Below are 19,084 nucleotides of genomic sequence, written 5' to 3'. Positions count from 1 at the left end.
ATAGATTGAACACGACAACGCGTGAGTGGGTCGTGCAGCGCATACGTTAATTACTTAATGTGATTAATTAAAAAATTAATTACCGCCGTTAACGCAATAAATATGATAGCCCTACGTTAAGCCAAAACTGCTCTGGCTGAATGTAAGACATTTTGTCTGTAATGTTAAATACAATTAGAAAACGATTTAAATAAAAAATATATTTATATTAAAAAGCATGTTCGATATTTTTTTTGCCGATTCCGATACTTTGAAAATGACGTGATCGGACCCGATCGATCAGCATCCCAATCAATCGGGACATCTTTATTATTGAATGCTTATGACAGATGTCATTAGATCATTTGCTCCCAAAAACGTATGAATACGTTCTATTTTTAATTGTTTCAGTGTCCCAAAAACGTATTTATACGTCTTTTACGTTTTTTTTCACAAGAGACATCTATAGGTTCTGATGCAACTTCGCTCCAAAGCACAATGCTTAAAATCCATTTTAAAGCAATAAAACTGGCCACTGGAGGGCAGTAGCGCATTTGGTAGGAACTCATATCGTACCATGAAAGGAAGTGAAGTGAAGAGAAATAGTCAGGAAGCGGAAGTTGGAAGAAGTAAGAAGCGTGAGAAAAATGTGGAGAACGATGTAAAACCCAAGGCAAACGACACTGGAGGAGTGTTTTGGAAAGAAAACGACACAATCGTCAAAGAAAGATTAGAGAAAATCTATCTTGATGAGACAGGCGGTGATGAGGGAAAAGTTTACCCCGTCTGCCGAGACAGCCGTGGCCACAACAGCGTCGTCTCTCAGTTCAATGCGTGAGAAAAATATGGAGAACGGTGTAAAACACAAGGCAAACGACACTGGAGGAGTGTTTTGGAAAGAAAACGAGACAATCGTCAAAGAAAGATTAAAAAAAATTCTATCTTGATGAGACAGGCGGTGATGAGGGAAAAGTTTACCCCGTCTGCTGAGACAGCCGCGGCCAAAACAGGGTCATCTCTCAGTTCAATAGTTCAGTTATGTGTAAAAAAAAATTGTTACTTTGCAATCAAAAGCATTATTTGTCTTGTTTATGTTATTTTGTAGAAGGAAAACATTCAGATATTTGGGATGTCACAAAAGCAAAAAATAGCTATGTTAAAGTCAAAGTTATGTTTGAAATGTATGCTTTTACAAAAAGCTCAATTTCTCTGTTTTGTCATCAGAAACTGGAAAATTGCTCAAACTATGCTATTTTCTAATGCTGATTTCTAAAGAATGGAAAAAGATATGAACTAACTTTTTTTTTCCTGCTGAAAGAAGAGGGTCTAATCTTTCTTTTGGCGGGTTCCATGTTAAAATAGCAAAAGAACAGAATTTTCTGTGGGCCTTGCAACTTCAGTCAAAATCCAGTAAAAGAGCCGGGGGCGAAGGGGGTTGCTCCGGTGAAAATGGCTGGGAATGAATGAGTTAAGTGTCATCCGGAAAATTATGTCACTAACTCCATTTATGTCCAGGTCGGATCGTTTACATTCGTTCAAAAGTGAGATAATTTGCCGGATAACACTAAGTGACATCTTTTATAAGCATTCATTAATGTTCATGACAGTGTCATGTCATAATTATCATTGTCTAATGACAGTCTTATGTCGCCACTGTCAAATAGTGTTACCAAATACCAGAACTAAGAATTAATGAAACAACTGGAACGGTAACTGAAGAAATAATTAGCACAGAATATGAATTTTGAATGTTATTTACATCTGTAGCGTAGTGATGCATGCAAGGAGGCATGTTGGACAACAGCAGTGTTGACAGCAGGTAGAAGCAGAGGTTGAATGTCTCCCCCAAGAGAGCAGTGATGGCCAAATGAAGCCACGTGAAGCAATGATGGTTCATTTGGTCTTATGACAGTCGTATGATGCCGCTGTCAAATAATGTTACCAGTTAATATCTTTTGGTGTAAATATTCCATAATACAGTAAGGGCAGCTGCAGGTTATAGTCCAGTGCGGCTTATAGTGCGAAAACTATGGTAATTTTGACTCGATTGGACAACTAGTGCCGTCAGTGCAACTGAAACCAGAGTATTCATAGCCAGTCTTTTGTGCGTATTTACAGGTCACTTCCTGTGTATTGTAGTGCATTTACAGGTTACTTCCTGTTGGTTTTGAGTCACTTCCTATTCATTCGGGGACATTCTTGAGTCACTGTCAGGTTTAAGCTGCCCTGAACATTGTAAGAAGACACAAAATTAGGAATGAAAGTCATACAACTTAGGTTCGTTGATCGCGAGGAGAAGTGATTGGAACACCTCCACGCCAATTCTGCCAAGCATCTCAATTTTCTCTTTTATTCCCTTCAGGGTGATCCCTAGTTAAACAATGTTGTTGCAACACTTACAGGAAGGGAGACACAACAGTTGCAACTCATTGATCTTGTTTGTGAGTGGGTGTAAGTAGGTATGTTTGTTATCTTATCACACCCTAACCAACAATTAAACTCAATCATGCCGTGACGCCCTGTGGTCGAGGCGCAGTTCTTGTTTTCCAAGACACCAGTTGACCAGGTCGCCTCGCCTTTGCCCTTTTTCTTAAAACTTTTTTTATTGCACATTAAGAAGCACATGTATATGAGCAAATAAATAATAACTTTTATGCAATTACTCCAACAATCACTTCTTTTTCAGTAACCCTAACTCAACAGGAAGTGATCCGTAATTGCCCCAAAAGGAAGAGACTGAAAATCAGCAGGAATTGATCAGTGCTAATATTTAGTGCAGAAGTCTTTGTTCGAGGTACTTGAAGATTATCAGTCATTTTTAGCCTTTTCCATTTTCTAACAATAGCTGCAACTGTTGATTTATTCTAACTAGGGTTGTTCCAATCATGTTTTTTTGCTCCCGATCCGATCCCGATCGTTTTAGTTTCAGTATCTGCCGATCCCGATATCTCCCGATCCGATTGCTTTTTTTTTTTTTTTTTTGCTCCCGATTCAATTCCAATCATTCCCGATCATTTTTCCTGGTCATATACATTTTGGCAATGCATTAAGAAAAAAATGAATAAAACTCGGACGAATATATACATTCAACATACAGTACATAAGTACTGTATTTGTTTATTATGACAATAAATCCTCAAGATGGCATTTACCTCATTAACATTCTTTCTGTGAGAGGGATCCACGGATAGAAAGACTTGTAATTCTTAAAGGATCAATGTGACTTTGTATATTGTAACTAAATATTGCCATCTAGTGTATTTGTCGAGCTTTCACTAAATGATACTGTAGCCATTTAACTGTTCTGCCCAAATGCATAATGGGAAGTGCAACCATGACTGTGCATAGTGGAACCAATTGATATATCTCTCTGCGTTGGGAATTAACATAGGGTGTTAAGAAAAAGATCAATTACTACCTTTCTTCCCCACATTTCTTCCCACGATGTTTCTAATCATAGGGAGAGGGATTGTAAGGCTTTAGCCAATTAAAAAAAGGCTCCAAAGGCTGCCAAAACTCACTCTACTCATTTTACGCTGCCTTTTAGCTCTATATATAGGTCAAACGGCGCCATTACAGATTGAACGCGACAATGCGTGAGTGGGTCGTGCAGCGCATGCGTTAATTGCGTTAAATATTTTAACGTGATAAATGTTTTTAAAAAATTAATTACCGCCGTTAACGGGATAAACTTGGTAACCCTACCTTAAGCCTAAAGACTCTGGATGAGTGTAACATGTCTGTAACGTTAAATACAATTAGAAAACGATTTAATTAAAAATATATATATATTAAAAAAAGGGATGTCCGATATTTTTTGCCGATTCCGATACTTTGAAAATGACGTGATCGGACCCGATCGATCGGCTCGGACATCTCTAATTCTAACCAAGCTGCTTTCCAATTGTCCCATAGCCTTTTCCAGCTTTGTGGAGCTCAACAATTTTTTTTCTCTGGTGTCTTTCGAAAGCTCTCTGGTCTTGCCCATGGTAGTAGTTGGATTATGACTGACTGTGGGGTTAGGGGTGTGCCATCTTAGGTACCCCACAATTCGATTCGATTACCATTCAGGGTGCTACTATTCGATTACTGAACGATGATCACAGTATTGATGATTATCGCGATCATCGATGCATCATGCATTGGTAATTAGTAAAGTAGCCAAACAAATGTATGTCCATTATTTATTTAAAATATCCTAATGATTCAACAAGAGCGATGGAAACATGCCCATACAACAAAAAGCTGCCCTTAAACTGTTTTTGTTTTTTAACAAGAAAGTGCAAAAACAATAACCATTTTAAAGGCAGTACTTATTTCTCAACATGCCTGTAAAACACACAGCTGATCTTGAGATGCTCTTTTTCACAAGAAAGTGCAAAAACATTAGCTGTTTCGAAGGCAGTACTTATTTCTCTCAACAAAACAATAAAATTTACACTGGTGGAATGAATTCCACATTTTCTGGCAACAAAGCGTCTTTAGAAATAAGACTTCCTTTAACCAATATACTTTGTTTTCACAGATTTCTGGACTATTTTGCATGTTTGTAGTGTTACCGCTTTACTTAATCCTGGTTTTAAACGTTCTGCATCTGGAATAACTTTTGTACACCGCCAAACAACGTACAACTTGACATGGAAATAGATGTTAGCGAAATCGCTAATTAGCATAATGCTCGGCGCTAACCAGTAACAGCTCTAAAACAACAACAATAAAAGCTAAATAGTACAAGAGGGTTCATGTACTCACCTCTGACAGATGGACACGGGACTTAGCAAAACACTAGGGACTTTTTCCAATTAACACGACTTGAACCTACTGCTGGACAACTGAAAGACAAGGAGAAACGAACTATCTCTCTTCCCCTCTCGCTCTAAAAAATAACTTGCGCACAGAAGATGACCCAAAGCGTGACCGCCGGGTCCCTGCCTGTCTCATAAACAAATTTATTTTCGAGTCTTTCGAGACTATCTCGCTCAGTAACCAGCTGTATCTATGATAACATTGTGCGTGCGTCCGTTAAAGGTGTCCGTGCGGCAGACCTGTCTTGAATTTCATGCCGCTACTAGCGGCTGTCATAAAGTTATTAGGGAATGTCATGGTTTTTGAACATTTATGAATCGTAATCGAATCGCCACGTGTCGAATCGCGATGCAACTAATAATCGATTTTTTGGCACAGCCTTATGTGGGGTGCAAATGTGATAATAATGAGCTCAAAATGATGTTGGGTGGGTGGTTACTCATGGGTTAAACTCTTTGAGTGTCATAATTATTGCTGATTCTCAAGGGTACAAATACTTATGAACCTCATTAAATTACAAATAAATTATTGAAAAAGCATACAATGTGAGTTCCAGATTTTTTTTTTTAGATTATGTCTCTATCAGTAGAAATGCATGTATGATTGAAATTTCAGAACTCTTATCTATTTGCTAAGTGGGTGAACTTGCAAAATCACATGGGGTACAAATACTTCTGCTCCTCACTGTAATGGTGATTTGAAATGGAATAGGTAAGTGATAGTTGGAGCACGCTGTCCCAGATTGTGTCACAATATTACAAAGACTTGTATCTAGGGCTGTCCCAAACGATTATTTTTCCTCCGGATTTGTCTGCGGTCTTTTTTTTTTTTTTTTAATGCTTAGTCGACTGGTCTAATTATTTTTTTTTATTAACTTATTTATTTATTTATTTTTTATTTTTTTGAAACTAATCTTGCAATTAATTCTTTGTTGGCGATCATTAATTCACAAAAACATTTTGGAACACTTCAATTCTTTATTAAAGTAGAAAATAAACACATAAATAACAATTATAAATACCAACTGAACAATGAGGTCAAATGCTGATGGCATTCACTCGTGCAAAAGAATGGAATGTAAACAGATTCAGAACACTGTGACTTCACTTTTCCAACGGGATTTAAAACAATTGTTACTTTCTCTTTCTGTGGTATGTCTACATTGTTCTCAGCATTAGAGTGAGTGAGCACCGGCAGAGTAGATAAATAAATGTCACGTATCACTGAAGTGAAGTACATGGGAAAAAAATTTAATAATGCACGTTGATACGACACTTCGACGGAGTACTAGGGCCAAATAAATATTTTTGAAAAAAAGCTACATTAAAGTTGTAATACTGCTACGAGAAACAAAAGTCGCATTAATACGTAGGGGTAATGTAGCTGTGAGCAGCTACGCACTTTACATACATGTACCTTCGCTGGGAGCTACGACGAAGCATTAGTTTAAATTCTCCTATTGATCCTAATTTGATGTAGATGAATCAAATTAATAATGATTTCCTTATTTGTAAAACCGATTCTAAAACACACGATGCTTTCAATATTGTTGATTTTAACGGAGGCGGCAACGCGCTACGTAAAGTACGTAGCTGCTTATTAGGGCTGTCCCAAACGACTAATTTTCTCCCGATTAGTCAGCCGACTATTTTTACGATTAGTCGACTAATCTAATAATTTTTTTTTTTTTTTTACCAATTTAGCAATGAAATTTTTGTTGACGCTTATCAATTCACAAAAAACATATTGGAACACTCAAATTATTTATTAAAGTACAAATAAACACGTAAATAACAATAATAAATCACAAATAAACAATGAGTTCAAACGCTGATAGAATTAACTAGTGTAGCATCCCGATTGAAAAGATGGTCTCTTAAACTGATGGTTTACAACTTTTATTCCATCCTTGATGTAAACACATTGTAAGAGCTACGGTGCACACAAATAAAGCAACACAATTAGAAATTAACAAAAACTTTTCACCTTTTTCCTTTTAAACCTTATTTATATATCAATGAATTGCCTATATGAATTGCCTTTACCTTAATTTATTACCTTATCATTGACAATCTCTCCCTTGAGTGCAATTACTGTATATACTGTATATATTTATGACCTTTTAACCTTATATAATTTTCTATACCATAAAATAAACCATAACATGAAATAAACCTTTCAATTAGCATTAAGAACAATACTAATAGCACTTATAGGCCCATTGTCAATGAAACATTATTATTTAGTAAGGCGACAGCACCCTCTGGTGTACAAAAAATGAAAGAAAAAAAATTACAAACTGCGTGAAGGCACTTGAGGTGTTTATTCACGGCCGACGTGCAGCCAAGCTTGGCATTGAAGAGACAGGACAGAAGAGTGTACTCTCCTTTGTTTCTTTGAAATAAGGCAATGTTTTGGACACTCTGGTGCGCCTTTTTTGGCTTTGTGCCGCTTTCCCCGCTTGCAAACAGAGCATCCGACATTCTAACTTTCCACGCATATATTTTTTTAACCCTTCATTAACCGTCGACGGGATGTTGTGCTCGTCGACGGATTTACGTCATCGATGACGTCGACTATGTCGACTAGTCGGGACAGCTCTACTGCTTATTCAGCTACATTTGCCCCTAAAGCAGTGCTTCTCAATTATTTTCTGTCACGCCCCCCCCAAGGAAGACGTAAATGTTTCGCGCCCCCCCAAACTCTCTGCCGCCACTGTAAATAGTATCATTTGTCTATAAAATTACTATTATAAATACGAATCTGCCTAACATTGTGTCCTTTTTTTCTATTAAAGAAAAAAAGTAACGTAGATCAACTTATAATAAAGTATAACTTTATTAACATTGTTTTGTTTGTAACAGAGAAGACTTGACGTGCATCAATTTGCCTGAATTTTTAAAAAAAAATCACAGCCAAACTAAAAAATACACTCAAGGTACATTTTTGACCATTTGATACAGAAAAATAAAATGTCATAAAATCAGTAAATAATAACAAATTAAAATTGATTAGAAACATTCACTCAATGTGCCAAAAAATTTGACCGAAAAAACAAATCTGAATAAAAGAAAAAAAAAGTGTCCTTGGACAGGACAGTTCTTATTTTTGCTGCTCACAGTATTTACCTCCTTTGCAATGGTGTGGAGTTATTTTTGCAATGAGCATGCTAACAATGCTCACTAGCTTACTGATATAACACTGACAAAGCAGGACGATTGTTGGCAATATTCGGCACGTTTTCACAGAAAAAATCAAGCGGCTTAACAATGAGATTGGGGTCTAATGTCTTTAAGTGGCGTTTTAATTGATTTGGCTTCTGGCTGGCTGCTATAATTATATTTAGACACAGTAAACAGTGGTCTTTCATCATCACCCACTGTATTAAAAGTCAAAGCTAAAAGGCAAACGGCACGAAAAAAGCGCATTCACGGCGGCCGAGGTAGAACCGTAGGTGAGGGCGGTCGTCGTGACGATCCCAAGCCGAAAACGGCACTTCTCGGGCGGCGACGTGAGAACCGGACAAGACAGTGGGTCGCTGCGTGAGTGAGTCCGGTCGGAAAACGGCTTTCGAAAACGGCGGTGGCACACTGCTCTTCATATCTGTTGTCTGTGTGTGCTCAGTGCTCTTCCTTAGTTCAAAAATACTGCGTGCACTCTGAAAATGAGAGCGCCACTGCCACCTACTGAGTGGATGTCCAAGTACACTTTATTCCAGTACGGCAAAAAAAAAACATGTTCCCCGAGGTCACATGCGCCCCCCCTGGCATCGCTCTGCGCCCCCCCAGGGGGGCGCGCCCCACTATTTGAGAAGTACTGCCCTAAAGGCAGAGATATGCTTCCGCGTCACACCTGCGCCGTCAAGGAAGACCCGATTTACGACACTGCGCTGTAGCCTGACGTGCTCCCATTGAATTTTCGACGCATATGACGTGGATGAAATGGACTCTGATACTCTGATTGGTCCGCTCGGATTGTCGTTTCCGGTTCAGCACGAAATCACCGCCCTTTTCAGACATGATTTTGCAACACGCAAAGATGGACCACGCCGATGAGAGTATCAACGAAGAGCAAGTACGACAACTTCTACAAGGTTTCATCAAGACATTATGAAGATTGCCAAATGGCAAGCAATTCTTGGGAGGAGATTGCTGAAAATACGGGGCTCGAGGTCAGCCAGCGATTGAATAAAAAAATGGAAGAACCACCGAGACCAGTATGTGTGTGTTCGGAATCGAATGGCCACACGAAGTGGTGACCCAGTCGGCCAAAAACTGCCAGCTTTTTATCACTTAATGTCGTATTTTTGGTTGGTGCACTTCATCATTTATTGTGTACATATGTTTGCTGTGAGTCTGTGACTTATTTACTTGTCACACTTCAAGTATATGAAGAATAAAGCACAGGTTTGATGTCAAAAGAGTTGTTTTGATGTTTAATTTTGTACAACAGACAGTTCACACTCAATGCATCATCACTGATCAAGAGTGTCTCGGTGCTTTTATGATAACGTTAACATCAAGGCTTCCAACGCAGTTTGGGAAGTTCCATAGCCGCCAGAAATCTGCTATGGCTTCCCATTGGCTGGTTGTAAGACACAAATCAGGCCGGAGGGCTTTGCAGACCTCGAACAAAACGCTGGATGCAGTGCTCAACGCCAGTTTGAAGCTAGCCGCCAGAGCAAGTCTCAGTGCAGCAGCAAAGGTCGGACAGACCGCCTCGAAACTGTCATCATTCCATCTTGCATTGTTTATTCATTTATTCTCCATTAAACTAGATGAGAGGAAGTCAACAAGCATGCCCCAAAACCATACAAACATAACGCCACACCCCTCTAGTGGCTTGGCGGTGAATTACAGAGCATCACGTTCCCTCACCGCAGGACTATCGAATGCTCATTGACACTGTAGTCACTTCGCCATCACCGCAACGCAGGAGCATAACTCAGGCTTATATGGACTTAACGATCCGCCAGCTTGTTGTCTCCTGTTGTCTTACAAAATCATACATGGGTGACGGTGCTTCAGGTGTTCATTCACGGCGACATGCTGCCGTGGTATGCAAGCTTGGCGCACGACAGTGTACCCACCCTCCTTTGTTTAGTTGAAATAAGTCCATGCTTTGGTCACCCTGGTGCACTTTTTTGGCATTGCGCCACTTTTCCCGCTTAAATCTTGATCGTCCGCCATTCTCAATTTCCACGCATATATTTTTTTCCTTTTTATTAACCGTCGACGGGATGGTGTGCTCGTCAACGCATTTACGTCATCGATGACGTCGACGAGTCGGGACAGCTCTACTTGTTTCCCCGATAATCTATGTTTCGGCCACGTTGCAGCGCTATTTACAGTAATACTGTGTTTTTTGACTTTTTAGTCCACACATCCTCCTATCATTGTCGTGTTGAAATTTGTCGAAGTCCTCCATCCAGAAGCGAAGCACTTTACATTGAAATTTCTCGAAATTCCGACTTGTATAAACCGCCTCCAAGTCACACGAAGGAAAGAAAGATCATGAAATCGAGTACTACCATGTCAATTTACAAAGGAAATGTACGACTTGTCTTGGTTTGTCTTTGTTGTATGTAAAAATTTCAGATATTTTAGGAGTTAGATTTTTTTTTTTTTTGTGAGGTTGGCTGTGAAGTTTCCATATTTCTGGCATTAAATTCAGTTTTAAGTGATCTTAAAAAAGGAATTAAAAGGCTTAAATTTCACTTGTTGAAACTAGTAAGGATCCTCAATGGCAGCCACTGAGTTAAACATCAAACTTCTGTCCTTTGGTTGGATCCACAGAAGGATCGACAGGCTTCCAGGTAGCCCGTCATAGTCTGAGTTACATCCAGGAAATTGGTAATGGATGGTTCGGCCAGGTAAGACTCGCACATTTGTTACTCGCCAATCCAAGAAGGTGAGGGATTGTTCTAAACTGGATTCATGTGTTCTGACAGGTAATCCTGAGTGAAATCTACACAGATCCAGGTGGCACCAGAGTGATCGTGAAGGAGTTAAAAGCCAATGCAAACGCTAAGGAGCAGAATGATTTCTTGCAGCAGGGGGATCCTTACAGGTGAATGTCTTGATTTTTGGGGGAGAAGGTTTACAGAAATAATATACAGTAGTCACCTGATTTACAGTTTCTTGAGAGTTTTTTGCAATTTAGGTTATTATTATTTGATTTGTTATTTGATCCACAGAGTATTGCAGCACCCCAACATCCTCCAGTGCCTTGGCCAGTGTGTGGAAGCCATTCCCTTTCTGCTTGTTTTTGAGTACTGCGAAATGGTAAGTAACTTTGAATTTTGTTTGGAAATCCTATTTATTGCAGGGCGGTAAACGGAAAATTTACTGTTACGAAATTCTTCAGGATGACCGACGTAATTTTGACCATGTCGGTAAATTCGGTAATTTAATAAAACAAGAAAATATAGTCTTTTTATCCCGCTTTGACTCTGTGTTGTTCGGCTATGTTCATTCCCCTTTAAGAAAGCAGACAGTGTGCTTACGTATGGAGTCACATGGTTTTCAGGAAGCCAAACAAACAGAAGCCCGGTAGGCTAACGTTAGCGGCTAACGCTACCAGTAAACGGGATGGAGTCGGGCTTAAGTTAGCTTCGCCAAACTTTCACCCGACATTAAGTAAACTCTTGGCGGGTTCCAGACGGACTTTCACCCGCTGTCCTCCCTGGTTCTCACAATATTAGGAGAGGATGCTTTCAGTGCTTTCTTCTGGTAGCCAAGCCACAGGTTAGCGCTAGCGGCTAACAGCGGCTACAAATGAACGTGATGGAGTCGGATAGCGGCTCTAACCTTGTCGAAACGGCTGAAATTAATGAGTGGACTGGGCACGGACTTCATGTAGCAATCATTATGTCGCGTTATTTGGCATCTCTGTGTGATTTCTCTGAAAGCTTTCATGATGGTAAAACACTCAGCATGAAGTATAATCCTATAGTGAATATGACAGTTTAATGGCCACAGCTGTTTTTCCTGTATGTGTTTGCTTTATTCTGCCATCATAAAACGTTAAATGTTTAATTGGCATCAGAGCAATACAGCTTTAATCTGGTTGTGTCTGTGTGGGGGGTGCATGTATTAAAAAATGTTTGGGAAAAAAAAACAACAAAAAAAACCCCTGAAACCTTGACGTAAACACTTGTGTTGAATAATTATGTCACAGCAGCCATTACCAATAAGTTGTCTGAAGTGTACTGTTAAAGCTGCAAAGTCATTTGTGTTAGAATGACATGTTTGCACAGTCGTCATATTGATTTTTATAATGTTGTACATTTTTCAAGTCATACAAGCTGTTATAAATGTTCACACTACAATTCTTATTGTTTACAAGATTTTTTTAAATACTTAATGTTCAGACTGCATGTGCAATTGTTAAATTGAAAGCTGGTAAATAAATTTAACGAGAAACGGTTAATTTGTATTCCATGCATTGATTCAAATTTTCAAATTATATAACAGTCCGTTTGGGCGAATTTATCGTCATTTATCGTTAACGAGGTAAATCTGCTCAATTTATCGTGATACGTACTTAAGGCCATATCGCCTTGCCCTAATTTACGTTAACATTTTTTTGAAAACACCACTGTCAGTGTTTATTTGATTGAAAACTGATCTTTTCGTTATTATTGTAACGTATCATGAGGACATCACACCGGCTGATTTTCTAACTGTGTGTGCCGGTTGGAAGCGGGACAAGCCCCTCCCTTCTCCTTCCCCTCCCGTCACATTGCGCATCTAAGCCTGGCACTTCTCACATTCCCACCTCAGCCAGTAATGCAGCGGTCTCCATTTACGCTCCTCCAATGTGGCAAGGGCCAGTTGCTGTGTTTGTACATTTTTACTGCCGGCAACTTGTGTATTTTGGATCCTTTTGAGCTTTGACTCATGTAAAGTAAACAAAAGCTACAGTAAACCTACATCGTCACATCTTGGCAGCCGTGCCACAGATTCTACTTGCAGAAGCTTGAGCAGACAGAAATAATGACTAACCGCAACGCTACCGGAGAGTTCCAGTTCTTTTCCCTTTGACATTGCGTCACGGTGTTTGGCTTGATTAGATTGTCAGGTGACCTGGCTGGTGTCCTGGCACTGTGGTTTACAACCCAGGGAGCTCTAGGTATGGCCCTGACAGCAGAAGGAGTAACGTCCTGTATATTAAGTAGGGTTGGGCTTCGTTTGAATTTGAACGGGTCCGATTCCGATTCCACGTTTCCATCCCGGTTCCAAACAATTCGCGATTCCGATTCTTTTAACAGGCAGGGTAAAAAAAAATTGCATATTTCTTAATAATGTTTTAACTTCTCGATTAATTTTTTTCACATCATAGGAACTTTTAATTAACTTTGCTATGTATTTCTCACAGGTCTATTTTTAACTTGTACAGTGTATCACAAAAGTGAGTACACCCCTCGTATTTCTGCACATATTTAAGTATTTCTTTTCATGGGACAACACTGACGAAATGACACTTTGACACAATGAAAAGTAGTCTGTGTGCAGCTTATTTAATGGAGTTAATTTATTTTCCCCTCAAAATAGCTCAAAATATAGCCATTAATATCCAAACCCCTGGCAACAAAAGTGAGTACACCCCTTAGAAACTACGTACATCCCTAAATGTCCAAATTGAGTACTGCTTGTCATTTACCCTCCAAAATGTCACGTGACTCGTTACAGGAGTGCTATCAGCATTGCTGCAGATATTGAAGAGGTGGGGGGTCATCCTGTTAGGCTACGTTCATACTACAGCTCTTAATGCTCGAATCCGATTTTTTTGTCATATCTGTTTTTTTGGCGTGCCCGTTCAGACTGCCTTTGTCCATTGAGACCATTCAAGTATTACGCATGCGCACTAATTCGAAGTCCGACGAGCGCTGAGCAAGACGACTAGCATCCGCAGAAGCACCAAAACAAATGACCACACATGCTGGCTGTCATCCGTCATTCCAGGGATATCATATTTTGCTTTATAAAAGAGTACACAAATAACAGACATAAATAATCCCAGTTTAGGCTTATATTCAAAGTATATGGATCGATAGCATGCACGCACTGTCCGTGCATGTCACACACACACATATGCGCAGGTTGCCCCGACTCTTGGCAGTGTAAGCAATGTTGAAATATTGCTTATATGGAGCAGACAGAAAACCGATCATTCTCAGGCTTATCCTCAACCCATTTTTATTTTTTTTTATGACTGTTGTCAAGTCCGACCCTTCCTAAAAAGCCATGTTCAAGGCAAGCTAGGCGCTAATAACGCACAGCTGCACCGCTACTGTGGCGTCTCTCTCGCTTTTTGATGACGTAATTGCTGCATGAATTCTGATTTGAGAGACTGAACAGTACAGACTGCCGCGACAGTCTGGAAAAATGTGGCCCAGATCGGATTTGAACCACATACGAAAGTGACCCAGATCGGATTTGAAATGGTCCAGTTCTATGCGACTTGTCACGTTCAGACCGTCAAGTTAATGCCTCACTCGAGTCGGAAAAACACGAAAAAAATCGGATTCGTGCATTAAGACCTGTAGTATGAACGTAGCCTTAGTGCTCAGACCATACGCCGCACTCTACATCAAATTAGTGTGCATTGCTGTCACCCCAGGAGGAAGCCTCTTCTGAAGACTGTACACAAGAAAGCCCGGAAACAGTTTGCTGAAGACATGTTAACAAAGCACATGATTACTGGAGTTTGCTGAGGACATGTTAACAAAGCACATGATTACTGGAACCATGTCCTATGGTCTGACGGGCTTTCTTGTGTACCGTCCTCAGAAGAGGCTTCCTCCTGGGGTGACAGCTATGCACAGCAATTTGATGTAGAGTGCAGCGTATGGTCTGAGCACTAACAGGCTGACCCCCCACCTCTTCAATCTCTGCAGCAATGCTGACAGCTCTCTTGTAATGAGTCACATGACATTTTGGAGTGAAAATGACAATTTGGACATTTAGGGATGTATGTAGTTTCTAAGGGGTGTACTCACTTTTGTTGCCAGGTGTTTAGATATTAGTGGCTATATTTTGAGTTATTTTGAGGGGAAAATGAATTAACCCTACTATATAAGCTGCACACAGACTACTTTTCATTGTGACAGTGTCATTTTGTCAACGTTGTCCCATGAAAAGATGTTCATGCTTAAATATCTGCAGAAATGCGAGGGGTGTACTCACTTTTGTGATACACTGTATATAAATATCAGTCTTTCCAAAGGAGTGCACTTCCACAAAGATGTTTATTTTTCAAATGCTCATGGACAAAACATTTACACATTTTCTTTTGTCTATGTGTGGGCAAACCGGTCCTTGAGGGCCGCAGTGGGTCCTGGTCTTTGTTCCAACTGATTCAGCACAGACAGTTTAACCAATGAGGTTTCAGTGGAAATAAGAAGCACCTGACTGCAATCAACTGATTGCACTTGTAAGAAACCAGATTGATGAAAAGTTGTCCTCATGAGGAGTATGAACAAAAACACGCACCAACTGCGGCCCTTTGTGGAACAGTTTGCCCACCCCTGTGTCAGAGTGTTAGAGAGTTACAAAAAATGATTTCTTCTGTAAAATTCAAAATTTTTAGTCTAAAAATAAAAAATACATAAAGGTTTCCAACAATTTTAGCGTCTAGTAAGACAACACCAACTTCGTGATGATGATATACACTCAGCATAAAACCAGAACATTATTTTCAATTAATGGCGTACCGCACGCAGGTTATTTTTAGACCGTGACGTCGCATCGTAAAGCGGAAGTAAAGCTGAAAGTGGACATTATAGACCCGCCCTCGCATAGACACAACGTAATATGTGCTACTTTTCTCCGGTAATCTTTCAAAAACGAACATGCCGATCACGCATTGCTTTTTTGGAACTTGTAGAAACAACTCTAGACATTACGACACATGAAGGATGTTTTCTTCATACGTTTCCGGAAACCAAAAACTCGGGAGGAAAAAATGTGAAGACTGAATCAACTTGCGCGGACTTTTAACGCCAGCTCGGTGAATCCATTCACATTTCATATGCAGTAAACATTATGTTGGGTTGGCATGGTCTTTCAGAGGACAAAGAGGTAAGCCATTTTTATATTTTTAACGTATTTTTTTAGCGTAACATTGTGCCGTACTGCTTCTGTCTGACAATTAATGACCTGAAAAGAATTACAATGGTATCTGACTGCCACTGTTACCGTTTCTGTTATATATATATATAAAAAAAACTTTAGTAAGGGGGAAGTGTAAATAAATTATAGAATTAAGATTTGTTATCAATGAAAAAATTAAAAGAGTTTGTTGGCTGTCACTGAGTAGCATTTGCGATCGCTACACAAAGCTAACTAAATTACCCCCAAGAACGGTAAGAGACGTAGGACAACCAGAGGATATATAAGAAAGACAGGGCTGATGGTAAAGGATAGCTTGTTGAAACAGGAGAATGTCATTGCCAGTCGCGTCGATAAAAAAGCTAAAGCTATGCTTAGGTCGGCTCGTTTTTTTTTTTTTTAGTCTTTTTCAGCCTTCGACACTCAAGCCATCTCTTTAACTGAACATTTTTATGTTCTTCCACATCTTTGCCAGTAAATTTGGCACCAGGCACATCATTTTCGGAGAGAATTGGTAGGTTTAGCTCTGTAAACATCTTCTCCGTACACAATTTCCATTCATTCCCTATTAGGGACAAACGGTGTCTTGTCCCTACTTGGCAACAGTAGCTAATGTCATGAATATTAATGAGCGGAAGTGACGTGTTGCTTGCAGTACGCCATTGAACCCACCTTGACGCCGTGAACTTTATGTTTAAAAAATAATAATAAAATTGTCCGAGAACTTAAGACGACGCTCGCCATGCTAAATGCTAATTGCAAATGTGAATGCTATGCTGATGCTAAGAATTGCATCTAGAGTGTGTTGATCACAGACTTTTAAAGGCTAAAGCAACATTGCATATTCTCTCTTGCCAAGATTAGAAAACAAATCTTACTGTGAGTTTAAAAAAAAAAAAAAAAAGCAAGCCAGGAGTGCAGCTTGAAGTACATTCTAACTGCTGCGATGCAGGCTAACTTACTCCACATTCAAGATGAACATGTTACGCATTGTGAACATTTGACGGAAACTATGTCGCATTTTCGTCTCGTTGTCGAATGTTCAGACAAAAACTGGCATTTGTCTTGTTATGTTTTAGTCTCCTATGAAACGTTTTTAGCTCGTCATCGTCACAAAAATATTCGTCAACACTGACGAAAACAACAATGGTTAAGAACAGTGGCCTATACTACGAACGGAGTTCAACCTCCCCAGAAGTAATCCAGTTTACTAGCGGGTAACCGGAGTTGACAAAACCTGGTTGTCTAGTTTGTGGTCAATCGGTGCTACGACGCTGATTATGAGGTTGATTAGTCGAACCTGTGTCAACCCAGTCAGAGTTACTGCGCGTTCACATAAAAGGGGGCGGAGACCAGAGTCAAACACTACTTGTGACGATGGCACGGGCACCTTACTTCACGGAGGAGGAATGCGCGATGATTAAAATCCACCCTCACCGCGAAATCCAACACCGATTCGGCGAGTAGAGTGCGACGAGTCTATTGACAGCGAATTTACAGATCGTGTGATTTGTGAATGCGTCAATATGCCAGTTTACTTATGTCCATCAAAAGAAATAAAGCCTGCTGTTAGGACAATAAAAGAAGATTTGGTACGTTAACAGTAAGAAATAATTTATCGCGCATCACCACATGAAGCAGGATGATTGTATGTTTAGTCCCCTTGACTGTATGAATACGTATGTTCTTTTTTTTAGTTTGGGGCTAAAAAATCCAGCCCGACCAGAGTCCGATCAATCAACTTGATTTGCAGGCCCAAGCCCGACCAAAAAAAAAAAAAAATGTTATATTTGTGAGGACTCAAGGAGAAGAAGGAAATGCGGGATGCCATGTGTTGTTGCGTAAATTAAAGCCCGTCTTTTGTAACGAATTTTCACAGTTAAACAAGACTGTAAGGTGCATATTCAATAAACATTTATGTCTTTTATATTTGTGCGTCTGTCCTATCAGTGGATTTGACAATTTAATCTCTTCGAGTTGGCAGAAAAAAACTCATGTTTTCTCAATGTTTAAATAGTCTATATTTTTCTATGATTATTATAACTGCATTTACACAACAAAATAACGCTGGAAAGTTCGTTAAATATATTTCTTGTATGAGAGCAATGCTCCGCATTCGTTTACATTCAGCGATTTTAACAATCAATTTGAAGCGTTTCCATACCCCACTCCGAATCGCACGGCATACAGTGTTCTTACGCAGGTATTCAGCATCACAGATGGAATACATATATTGTCCCTAGCAAAAGAGCGCACGGACAGGCACACAAGCTGCGCGGTTGTGAGGGCCTGACTCGGCGGGTTACATTAGTGACGTCCGCCTCGATCATTTGTCACAGGTAAAGAATTCCCTAAGCTGAAAATCTATATCTTTCGTGGAGTACATCGTCCGGGTACGCCAGCGGATTCTGGCGGTCCCGAAATACCCGTGCCCTCCGGAGAGAGCCCCTCACAATCCGCGCGCCAATGTCGTATGGGTCGTCCAAGTACGCTGTCATTGTCAGGAGGACACGTCCGCGGAGGAGTGCTGTTTAAATAGAGCGTGGTTAATTGGAATCCTGATGTTAAGCAAGATCTAACTCTGACACGACCAGGTTTGGCGTGTGGCGTGTGTTGCCATGGCAACACTTCTCGGTTCCAACATATCCACCTTTCGTAGTCTCGCATAGCCGTGAACTTACGTCGCACGTGATAAAGTTACTCTCGAAGTTACCCTGCTAAGCCAGAAAACCGGCTTCGTAGTATAGGCCACAGGGGTTTCAAACTTATCTTTGTTGCGGGCTAAAAGATAGGTTTGCTTCCCGGGACCATTTTTCTAACACAATTAATTGGCTAGTTTGCAACTAATTGATTATCAAATTAATCAGTTATTTTGACAGTCAGACAACTTTTTACAGCCATCGTTGGGCCAGAAATGCTATTAATTTTTACAACAACAACAAAAAACAATATGAAGTCGATGCACATGATTTACCTTCACGAACCTCACAAAATGACAAGGTGGCCCAGGCTTGACTGTGAGTCTGACACCTGTGTTTTTAGGGACATTGTGGACCTAAAAATTGGTCAAATCATTTTGTAATTGCGGATATTTACTTCGTTGGTTGTCATTGACAGCGATAAATGTCCAGTCCATTTAAAGTGTGAGGCCTGGCAGCGAATGAACATTCACTTCCAGTTAAATT

At 39.9% G+C, this 19,084-nt stretch overlaps 1 protein-coding gene across 1 annotated transcript in view; it reads left to right on the top strand.

Moving 5' to 3' along the window:
* lmtk2 (lemur tyrosine kinase 2) overlaps positions 1 to 19,084 on the top strand; it is an 83,798-nt gene that overhangs the window by 17,414 nt on the left and 47,300 nt on the right. The window contains exons 4-6 of the mRNA XM_057860989.1: positions 10,581 to 10,657; positions 10,736 to 10,854; positions 10,982 to 11,069. Coding sequence (XP_057716972.1) covers positions 10,581 to 10,657; positions 10,736 to 10,854; positions 10,982 to 11,069 — 284 coding nt within the window. The remainder of the gene's footprint in view (positions 1 to 10,580; positions 10,658 to 10,735; positions 10,855 to 10,981; positions 11,070 to 19,084) is intronic.

This window comes from Corythoichthys intestinalis, chromosome 16 (genome assembly GCF_030265065.1).
Source record: "Corythoichthys intestinalis isolate RoL2023-P3 chromosome 16, ASM3026506v1, whole genome shotgun sequence".
Classification (NCBI taxonomy): Eukaryota; Metazoa; Chordata; class Actinopteri; order Syngnathiformes; family Syngnathidae; genus Corythoichthys; species Corythoichthys intestinalis.
The sequence above is the reverse complement of the archived record's forward strand: the minus strand, read 5'-3'. Positions and strand labels throughout refer to the sequence as shown.